An 11,439-nucleotide genomic window follows, 5' to 3' on the forward strand; every position below is an offset into this window, starting at 1 on the left:
CCTTTATCCTGGAGGTCAGTTCTTGATGTTTTCACTGAGGCTGAGTGGATCTTCCTGACCTGCTTAGTCTGGACAAACACGGAAATGATCTCTTCGCTAAAAAAGAGAAACAACTTTCAAATTGTGATTTTCTTTTTATACACTGAATAAAAATAGAAAAACAACACTTTTGTTTTTGCTCCCATTTTTCAAGGGCTGAACTCAAAGATCTAAGATTTTTTTTTTTTTCAATGTGCACAAAAGGCCTATTATATATCATATATACGGACACTGAAATGTGCAGTTTTATCACACAGCACAATGCCACAGACGTCATAATTCTTGCGGGAGCTTACAGTTGGCACGTTCGCTGCCGGAATGTCCGCTGGAGCTGCTGCACCTAAATCAAATGTTCATTTCTCCACTCTGAGCTGCCTCCAAAAGGTGTTTCAGAAAAATTTGGCATCACATCCAACCGGCCTCGCAACACAATTCCATGCACGTTTAATACCACAAAATTAAAAAAAAAAAAAAAACACATTACTGTGATTCTCCTTATTATTTTTAAATTGTTTTACTCAAAGTTAAATCTTGCATTCACAGAAAAAGGAAAAAAAAATTGTTTCTCCAAAACAAGATATATCTATCTAAAAGTTAAGTCTTTTTTTTTTTTATTAAGAATATACTTTTACACACAACAAAATCTTAAATCTTAAATATTATACAGCTTTTCAACACTTTTACATGGGACCCATTGGTCCCAAAGCGTTGTATTCAAACTTTTCCTTGATTTTCGCCCATTTGAATATCGAATCGTAGGAGCTGCATTCAGAATCTGCTGTGTCTGTGTGAGCTGGACTGGCTCCGCCCACACATGGCCATCTTGGGAAGAGGAGGAAGTACTTCCTCTCGTGGTGCCATGTGCCAGAGCACAGCTGCCTAATTGCTGGGAGGAGTCAAAGGGAGGAGCCTACCTTGAGTCCCAGGTAAGGGGACGATTACTACGGTTGGAAAACCATTAAAAAGTGAATTTTGCATAATAAGATCCCTTTAAGTGGTTTCCTTCTATGGACACTTTAAATATGGAGCCGATTCCCACAAGAAGAAAGGTTTCAGAGGCGCTCATGAGTCAGAACAGTAAGTTTTATTTATTGGTTCCAGCTGCACTGTATGCTATATGTTCACCTTGTACAAGAAACAAATACAAATACTCACACTAAAAACCAAACAATCTGCTAGCAGCCGTCTCTTCGCTATCGTCACGGGACTAAAAGGGATGGTCGTGGCCGCTTGCTTGTTTTCGCCTCGCCGAGAGCCTCAGCTGGCTTCCGTCGGAGCAGAAATAAGAAGGAGAAACTATAAGGAGGAAGAGGAGGAGGAGGAGGAGGAGGAAGGAGAGGGGGCGGGCCGCTCACGTAAAGACTACACTCGTATGAACATTGAACAACAAATCTAACAGGAGTGAAAACCTTGAACATCAAAAAATGTACATTGGATTTAAAAAAAAAAAAAAGAAGAAGAAAAAACACAATGGAGATGTGGAGACGTGAAATTCAGGAATTAAGGAGATTTCTTTTTTTTTTATATCAGATTTAGCATCTTGTTTCTTTTTTCAGTAAGTGATTTACTTTTTTATTTTTTCTTCCCCCTTCTGGCTGGTAAACAGCTCATATCTTCTGTCAGTGACAACAACCAAAGGCCATCGGTGTCTAGTTAAAGAGTTTGAGGAGTCAAATGGATTAATTACATTGTTCTACAGATGGACTTTCTTTTTTTAAATTCCATTTTTTTTCTCAGATTGGTCTTCCTCCATCTACCCCCCCCCCCCCCCCCCCCCCCCCAATACCTCATGTCTACATTCAGGATTCTTCACGATGACAAAAGCAAAAATAAAAAATAAAAAATATAGAAGTCGACGTCCAGGCTTGTGGTGGAGACGGCGGCTGCTGTTTTCTTGTCTGCTAAACGTACGTGAGCTGTAAATTCATTCGTTTTTCACACACTGAATAAACAACAACAACAACAAAAAAATAAAATAAAAAAAGAGAAAGAAAACAACATTCACTTGCAACAGAAACACAGAAGATAAAAGTAGCAAAAGAAAAAAAGTGACAACAAGACGTTTGGAAACTGAAGGGACGGACGGGCCGGTCGAGTCGAGCTCAGATCCTGGCGAGGAGGAATCACTCTATGATATACTTGAAGATAAAAAAGAAGAAGAAGAAGAAAAAGGAGGGGGAAAAATCACTTGAACTCAACGAGGAACAGAAACAGATAAGGAGTTTCAGAAGTCTTGGTATTTGAAGGTCAGTCCATCTCAGTGTGGCAGCTCGGGAGTGTTTCAACGTCCACTGTCCTCCACTTAGTGGCTTCGTACAAAAACGATGTGACTCGCCGCCCCGCCGGCGGCACTGCTGGTGGCTTCAGATGGCTGAAGTCAAAGCGAACAGTTGGATGGTTGAGTTGCTGGGTTTTTGTTTCCTTTTGTTTTTGTTGGTGTTTTGTTTTTTTTCTCTCGTTTACTCCCAAACGCTCGGGCGGACAGCAGCAGTCCTACGGCTCAGTCATGTGCTCTCTCATGGGGTCGCCGCCATGTTTGGAAGGGTGGTTGGGTGAGGTGGCCTGTGACGGGTGGGTACCAGGGGGCAGGGCGTGGGCGGCGATGGGCACTCCCCCGGGCACCAACCCCTCCATAGGACCGGGGATCCCACCGGGGGCGACGCCCACAACACCAGGAGGGAACCTGGAGACAGACGGCAGGGGAATATTACAACCTTTTATTTATTTCATTAATCTATATTTGCACATTTCACATGTGCAACTATAACTACCTTCGTTTGTACCATTTTATTTATCTCACGTACTTTAATAGTCGTTTTTATTATAATTTTACTTCTATCTGCCATAATTGACCAATCGTCTGTTAAGCACTTTAATATTGAATTAGACTTTATGGTGTATAAATAAAGGCTGAGGGACGAAGGTCTGCTGCTGACCAGTTACACACTTCTATTTGAATCCTGAAGGCTGAAATCAAACTTTATGTCTCCTGAACGTCTGAAACAATAAATACCTACAGATTGAGTGAGAAAATGTCTTATATTGGCCACAGGTCGCCCGTAATGATGCACATCGCCAACACCCACCTCTTCAGAAATGACGCGTTAATCAGTACAAAGTGTGATAAACAGGATTACAGCACGGAGACAGTATGTGATGAAGTTAAGAGGGTCCTGATCAGGAGGTGACCATTCAAAAGGCTCGTTCACCCAAACGACAAAACATAAAATCCAGATGGATTTTAGATTATTCAATAGTTCCTATTGAAGGAGTCAGAATAGTAGTAAGGGGCTCCTCACGTTGTGTTTGTCATGTTTGTACCTCAGAAGTTTAATGACTCCTGCCTGTAATGGATCCCGGCAGGGACCGCCGCTGGTTCACGTGTACACGTTATGAAAGTCTGAGCGAAGAAACGTGATTAGTATTTTTTGTTTTATAGTTTGGGTGACATGAGCCTTTACTCTAGGGAGTCAAGTGGGGGGTGAAAAAAGAGGGGAGGCAAAGCTCTTATAATAAGAATAAAAACAGTTTTAATCACACAGAGGGGCTGCACCACCAAGAAAGTTCAACATATCCAGGCTCAAGAAAACCCTGAACTCACCACCACAAAGCCGGTGATTGACACTAATCCGGACTTTTGCTTTCAAAAAACGAGGTGCCGGTTTCAGAGCGGTTAAATACATGCAGCCTGCTCGCAGAGAGCTGATTGGTCCGAGGGTGGTGGAACTCTCTCCTGACTCGTTGATCTTGCTTTGTGGTACAACACCCTCGTTTCTTTGGTTTCTACTGTTGTCCCGTCCTCGTCCGGGCGTCCACCTCATCTGTGTGGGTCTTTCATCCACACAAAGACACGGCTCCGTGTCCTCCCACTAACTAGTGCTGATTAAAAGATGGACGATGTTGTAGTTTCTAAGCACTTCTGCCACTAGCATACGGGAGGCTGGCGGCGATTCACTGAACCAAACGACGCACATTTTGTAATTGAGCTGATGAAATCCACATAAATGCTCTCTAAGTGGCTCAAATGAGTGAAATATTACGGTAAATACAGTGTGAAGGGATATCAAGGTCACATGTATTTAAAAAAAATAAATCATCTCAGCACCTATAAAGCAGCGATTTATTGATTTTTTTTTTTTTTTTAGAAATTGATTTGCACATTTCAGTCATTTTAGGTATTGTTCAATAGCACAGCGAATAATTTGGCTTCAAATGGCTAAAATAATAAGTCAGATAATAAAATAATCTTATTAGAAGAGAGGAAGAGACTCATCGTCCATCTTTCACATACAGTTTTTTTTTTTTTACTGCTGGAATAAGAACAAAAACAGCATCGCACCTCCTCTGAGAGCGTCTGTGAAACACGTGACATCAGAGAGAGAGACGGGGGGGAAGAAGGGGAGGGGAGGGGGGGGGGTACAGTTACAGAACATGTAAGTAAGAGAAGCGTGAAGCAGAAACAGGCTACAGGTTTCAATGGGATCTGTTGTTTTTTTTGTTTATTCATGATGTTACCGGTTAGCCGCGGTATTCATTTACCTGGTCGAGAATTAGGTATATAATTTGTCCTGCATTCCCCCCGTTGCTATGGCCTGTACCATGGTTTGGTTCATTCGGCTGTGTGAGAGAAGCAGTTCAGTCTGGATGAGAACAGTGGCGAGACCGCGAGAGGAAGAGCCTAAAACTTTACACTCATGTCAGACAACTTTTTTAGGTCAAATACAAGCTAGGACGTCGCCTAATGAGCAGGAAAAGAGAGAGAGAATTGTTAAAAGCATACACAGGAACACTCAGAGACCCCCCACCCCGCTCCTCCTCCATCCCCTGAGCTGACAGGCGATCTCGACTGCAGGCTACTCCCCCTCCTACCTGTAGGCGGCACCGTTGATCTCCGGGTGGACTTGAGCCTGCTGCTGCTCCATCATTCCCCAGGGCGCCGTGGTCACAAAGAACTCCTTGTTGACGCAGTTCCGGAGACTGTCGGGGATTCGGCCTGCGTGGCGGCGAGACACAGCGACGACCGGTGAGCCGAGGAGTTCAAAGTAAACAAATCTGCGATGGCGGGGGATTGGAATGTGTTTTAAATGTGGATCTTCTTACCGGTGATGGCTCGGCGGATTTCCGTGGCAGCGGCCTCCCTCATCTCCAGCGACGCCTGCTCGCTGTACCAGGCGGTGTGAGGCGTGCAGATCAGATTGGGAGCGTCTTTCAGGGGACCCTGGGAAAAACTGCTCAACGAGAGAGAAAAAAAAAAAAAAGTAGAAAAAGTGAATAATAGTAAAAGAAAAAAAGAAAAAAGAAAAGACATTATAATATGTACGATAAAACTAATACAATTGAAATTATAAATGATGAACGGAATTCACTAGAGCAATGAAATAAATCCAGAATAACAGAAACAGACTATTATTATTATTATTATTACTATTATTATTATTATTTTTTTATTATTATTATTATTATTAATTTTGCTTTATCTTTATTGTTCTAACACATTTTCTTACACTTATTTGGTGAGGGGATGAAATGAAGGAGGAAAAGTTGGCTTTATTGCATGTAATAATATCTTACTGTTTGATTTGCTGTAACTTGCAAACAGAAAAGCAATAAACATTTGTATAAAAAACATATAAATAAATAAATAAATGTTTCTATCGTAACCCACAAAGCCAGGTGGTCGCCTGCTCTCGATGTAGCCTGCTTGGGCTTGAGGCTGATCCAACTGTCGGCTCTTCCTATCACTGCGAAGCAGAATTCGCCAGGCGTTGGATTGTTCACCACTAACAGGGGACGTGAGCTGGGATTAGACCGTCGTGAGACAGGTCAGTTTTACTCTACTGATGATGTGTTGTTGCACTAGTAATCCATGGGCTACCAGATCACCAGGGACCCTGAAAACACCCCACCTGGGCCTGGCTCCAGGTGGTGGCTGTCTGAATAAGACTACATGTCGGAATTAATCGAGATGGATGCACTAAGACCTTTGCCTAGACTGAGGCGCTCGGCCATCAGGGAGACACTCGAGGTTAAAGCTGCGAACGGAGACACTGGAGGTGGTCTGATCTAGAAAGCTTTCTGATTGGCTCCCATTAGAAGGAGGAGACCCCTGAGTCGGCCGACAGATTAGTCTGCGAGTGGGCCGAAGATGTTGTTGGGGATAGAGACGTCTGGGCTTCTTTACACACACACACAAAATAAAAAAAAATCAACTAAGGCAGTTGGTCAATTTGCATATCAGAAATATTTTTGATTAATTTGAGCATATTGAGTTTCTCTTTGTGAAATGGTTCATTCTAAAACATGTTTACACATGATTAAAAGGGACAGAGTGGGAATATTGATGAACAAATTGGATTTAGTTTCAGAAGCTCTTAAGAGTTTAAAGGTAAAGAGGCACCTGAAAGGCTCCGACTCGTGCACATCCAAAGCAGCGCCCCGTATCCGGCCTTCCTTCAGGGCCTGAGCCAGGGCTTTCTCGTCCACCAGACCTCCCCGTGCAGAGTTCACCAGGAAAGCCCCTTGACGCATCTACAGAGACACACGGCATACATTTATCTTAAATTGTTAGAATACCGAGGTAACAACATGCAGTGCAGTTCACATTATGTCCTCCAGGTGGCAGCAGTGATCAGAACAAGAATAGGAGACATTTCCAACTTAATGTTTCTTGCATTACAACATTAGGGAGACAAAGAAATAATCGGCGATATCACGAGGCCTCACTGGATCCCCTAAATGCACCTCCTAACTTCTGAGCTGAGGCCGGTAACTCGCCCGCTGGCCTGGCGGCCGCAGCGGCCAGCAGGCCAGAGCGGCCGGCAGCTGTGACTTGGCCGGTCAGAAGCAGTATTTGGCTTGTCGCTGACCGCTTTGCTGGCAGCTCTTAAGTTGGTACAGTGTCGCGAGTGCACAAACATACTCTCACGGACTGTGACAAAACTGCGTCGACTGTATAAACCGACTAACAAAAAGCTCGCGTTCACAACACACAGTTTGACTGCACATGCTTTTAACACGTTTTTAACCAAATGGCACTTCAGGGATTTCACAACTGAAGAACAGACTGAATACAGTGAAACTCCGCCACACGACAGCGCAGGTTGAAAACACCCACCGGCATCCAGAGACATTATCCGTCAGATACCTGTGCTTTCTCTGCTGCGTTTGTTCTGGGCATCTTACCGCTCCATTGAAAGGTTGTTCAAACAGCCTGGAGTTACAATTTGCCAACTAAAGCGGCCAGGATATGCTCGTGGCTCTCTAACTCGGCTGCCAGTCCACTGAGCTAAAAGCTCTCCTACCAAACCTTAAAAAAAACAATCGCTTGTAATTCCAGAGACCATTTGTTTTCGCCGAGACGCGACAATTCAAAGCGGGTGTTGAGCGTTTGGAATAGACGAGCGTCGCCAAATCTGAGCTTGCCGCCCTCACCTGTTTGATGGTGAAGTCGTTGATGAGGTGGTGGTTGTGTTCGTTCAGGTTGCAGTGCAGGGAGACGCAGTCGCTCTGGTAGAGCAGGTCCTGGAGGGTGTAGACCCGCTGGACTCCCAGCGAGCGCTCCAGGCCATCCTGGAGGTAGGGGTCGTAGAAGATCACGTTGAAGCCGAACGCTTTGGCCCGCATGGCCACCGCCTGGCCGGAGCGACCTGAGGGAGGCGGAGACAACGTTGATACATCACGCCACGGACACACACGCAAGATATTAGTTTCTATATTTGCAGAAATCTATAAAGAAGAAATGAAAATGTTCTTGATAAAGTTTTCCCTTTCGCCTCGGATCCTGTAAAGCCTTCAAGGACAATTCAGTGTGTGAGAGCCATGCATTATTACTGAGAGACGTTCATGGACAGTTCTGACCGCCAGCCACCAGCAATTTAGCAATTTATTGCAAACTTTGGCCTTCGTGAAAAAAGAAAAAACAGCCGTGGAAATTAGAACCGTGCAAAACACTAACATCCGTGAGTTTAAAGTGACGACGGCAACTGTGAGTCTGGAGGAATTTCTTTTATTTTCTTAAATATATAGATTATTCCTTGAACTACTTAAAAAAAAATAATAATAAAAAATAAATCCTCATACACTTGGAGAAAAAAGACAAAATGCAATGCCAAGCTTTTTTTTTTGGTCTAAAGAGCTGTCTCATGACCAATAAATGCAGACGATAAGGATTTGAATTGATTCCAACCCAAATAAAACGGTTCTCTGCCTGAGGACGACAGCCCCACTGTCTCCCGTGAGCATAAAGAAAAACTATATATTTTTTTTTTTGGTATTAATTCTGATCTTCTCTCTAAAAAGCTCCAACACCCCGACACGGTGACGGTCGGAACGTGCGCTCATCACATCCCTGTCAGAAAAGAAAGAGAAAGAAAAAGGCCTCGGGAGGTCCTCACCGAAGCCGATGAGGCCCAGCGTCTCCCCTCGGATCCGGGCCGCGCCCGACGCCACCTCCCGGATCTGCTCCACGCTCTGGACCCGCGTGCCCTCGCGGAGAGCCTGGTACAGCCAGGTGTTTCGTCGGTAGAGGTTGAGGATGTGGCAAAGTGTGGAGTCCGCTGTTTCTTCTACGGCCGCCGAGGGGATGTTGCAGACTGCAATGCCTGGGAAAGGCAGGAGCGAAGCGCAAAGAGGAAAAAAATTTAAATAAAATAAAATAATTATGAAGAAGGAACTAACAAATTACAAATATGTTACTATACATTGAGAGTATTTTTGGGGACTTTTATAAGTATCTTTATACCATATAAAGTGCTGCTGTTGACAATACAATTTACAGCAAATAGACAATAACTGACATTCCAATTATACTATACTTATAATTAAGTTGTTTTGGGTTTTTTTTTTTGCAGCAAATTTCTCAAATTGAAACTGAACTGTGTTCAAAACTGAACAAAAAGAACATAAGAGGGTCATTAAACTGCAAATTATAACCCCCAAAAATAAGCGCCATCCATGTTACTGTGCTGAAATTTTGACGCACAAACAACAGTAATGAGGATCTCACCCAGGATATGAGACTAAACCCCCGGTCCCATACCAAACATATGCCGAGGGGGGTCGAATGGGAATCAGAGGAAGTTTCATATCAGTTGGAGCATCTGCTCTGCATGTGCAATCACTTTCATTCCATCTCCTGTTTACTATTCCTAATCCCTGTTACATATGTTGTTTATGTTGCGTCAATACAGCAGACTTCATCCAAAAAGTCTTATTTTGGTTTTTTTTAAAGCCAAATCTTTTAATTTCTCTCCCATTGCAATGATCAAATGAGCCAATTACAGCCTTGTGGTTCTTTGTCTCATGTCTATATTCCTGCTCTTATCATGTCCCCCTTGGCCTCACCCAGCTCGCCGGCGGCCTTGATGTCGATGTTGTCGTAGCCGCTGCCGATGCGAATGATGATGCGCAGCGCCTTGAACTTCTCCAAGTCCTCCCTGGTCAGGGTGATGGTGTGGTACATCATGGCCCCCACGGCCTCGTTCAGCACCTGAGGGCCACCGCCGAGGACGAGACATCATCATCATCATCATCATCGCCGTATCTTTTCAGCGATCATTAGCTACAACCTGAACATTTTCATCTGCATTTATATTACAATGTCATTACAGCCCCTAATCATTATCATCCCAACATTGATACTTTTTTTTTTTTTTTTCTTTCCCAATAACAGTATGAATGACTTGTTGCAGTCAATGTGAGTGAAGTGCCTCCACCACCTCCCAGTTTACGGCCGCTGTTCTTCATCTAAATGCAAATGGTTTGTTTACGCGTGCTCTAAAATATGAGTGGTTGTCTGCATGTTCGCGGTATAATGAGTGCTTGCCAAAGCTGGTTTTTGTCACAATCCATCCATTCAGACTGTATGCAAACAAGGTTAGAGTGGATGCAGGCGGGACAATAAAGCAGACTGACAGCTGTTGGGAAATTCCCAAGAGCGTAAAACAAGTAGCTGCTGCATAACGGAGGTGGGTGGGGGGGTGTTAAATAACCGGTTTTAATTCACCGCGCGCTAACTGAATTAACTTAACTGAGCCAGATTAGCATAGCCGTGAATTTCCACACAGATTATATATATATATGTATGTATGTATGTATTTTCTCTTATTCACGCGACGCGCTATAGAGGGAGCTGGACGCTATAAGTCAAGGTTAACGCTCTTCTCATGCATTGATCTCATTACTGGAGCGAGGCAGGCCAGCAGCGGAGTTTGGCGGGAGACGACGCTGGGAAAATTTTTAAGGAAGAGGAACGCAAGCCGAGGGCGGGAGCTTTACCTGGAGTGGAACGAGCGAGCAAATGGGTTTAAGCATTGTGTTAATCAGCGGCTGCGTTAAAAGGCACCTTTCTGCACAGCCACAGCATCTTTGTGTCGCTTTTCTACAGAGCGAGAATTTCAGGAAGCATGAAAACATACTGTCTGATTAGTGGGGTTTGATTAGTGTGCAACATGTGGTGTTGTAAGAAACAGCTGGAAAGCAATATGGAATCATTTCTGTGTTAGATTGTTACATATCGCTGTGGATATTAAATAACTTAATCATCTCAGAGTTCATTAATGAGGGAGTCGTACGTACGGAATTGTCGGTGGAGCAACAAATTTGCTGTTCAGTATTTGTATTTTGTTATGTCATTGTTATTCATAGTAGAATGCCTCAAATCAAAGAGGATTAATAGAAAATGCAGCATATTTAAATAATAACAAAACACTGCAATATGAAAATATTTGTTGAACGTTGAGAGGGAATTGATTAAATATTGGATGCAGGTTATTTATCACAAAAGACGGCCGATTATTACGCAACGTGTGTGTTATTACATAATGGAGTTACTCTGTGTAATTCATGTGAAAACACTTGAATTACTGAGTTTTGAGTGAGCTGTCATTTTTCTTTTGTTAAAAAACTGACTCCAGCTGTGGCTCAGTTTGTGGACTTGTCGTCTTTCAATTGGGAGGTTGCAGGTTTAAATTCCCCATCCCTCCTTGTCTACATGTCAAAGTGTCCTTGAGCAAAACACTGATCCTCAAACTGCTCCCACTGGACGGATAATGGGCCTTACATGTGGCAGCCTTCTGAGAATGAACAAATATTCTATTCTATTCTATTGTATTCTATTGTATTCGATTCGATTCTTGACGCATTGATGAAGAAAACAAATATGATGTCATCTTTTTGCTGGTTTATTATAAAATAAAATAAAATAAAATAAAATAAAATAAAATAAAATAAAATAAAATAAAATAAAATAAAATAAAATAAAATAAAATAAAATAAAATAAAATAAAATAGAAATAGAAATAGAAATATTTTATTAATCCTCGAGGGAGTTTTATTAATTGACTATTTTATTTATTATATTTATTTCCATATTAACAGGAAACTCACTAGTCCCTAAGGCAG

General features: G+C 42.8%; 1 protein-coding gene across 11 annotated transcripts in view; it reads right to left on the reverse strand.

Annotated features, from left to right (window-relative positions):
- Positions 1–1,102: 1,102 nt before the first annotated feature.
- ctbp2a (C-terminal binding protein 2a) overlaps positions 1,103–11,439 on the reverse strand; it is a 76,559-nt gene continuing 66,222 nt past the window's right edge. For 5 of the 11 annotated variants that reach the window (XM_080481984.1, XM_080481979.1, XM_080481987.1 and 2 more), the window contains 8 exons: positions 9,382–9,526; positions 8,433–8,639; positions 7,471–7,685; positions 6,437–6,567; positions 5,140–5,267; positions 4,909–5,032; positions 4,579–4,656; positions 1,104–2,722 (listed from right to left, as the gene is read on the reverse strand). In XM_080481984.1, coding sequence (XP_080338110.1) covers positions 4,590–4,656; positions 4,909–5,032; positions 5,140–5,267; positions 6,437–6,567; positions 7,471–7,685; positions 8,433–8,639; positions 9,382–9,526 — 1,017 coding nt within the window. In that variant the 3' untranslated portion in view covers positions 1,104–2,722; positions 4,579–4,589. Of the gene's footprint in view, positions 2,723–4,578; positions 4,657–4,908; positions 5,033–5,139; positions 5,268–6,436; positions 6,568–7,470; positions 7,686–8,432; positions 8,640–9,381; positions 9,527–11,439 lie in introns of all 11 variants that reach the window. The other 6 variants (XM_080481982.1, XM_080481977.1, XM_080481983.1 and 3 more) reach the window with 2 other exon arrangements.

The sequence above is a fragment of the Lipophrys pholis genome (assembly GCF_963383615.2).
Source record: "Lipophrys pholis genome assembly, chromosome: 15".
NCBI classification, from domain to species: domain Eukaryota; kingdom Metazoa; phylum Chordata; class Actinopteri; order Blenniiformes; family Blenniidae; genus Lipophrys; species Lipophrys pholis.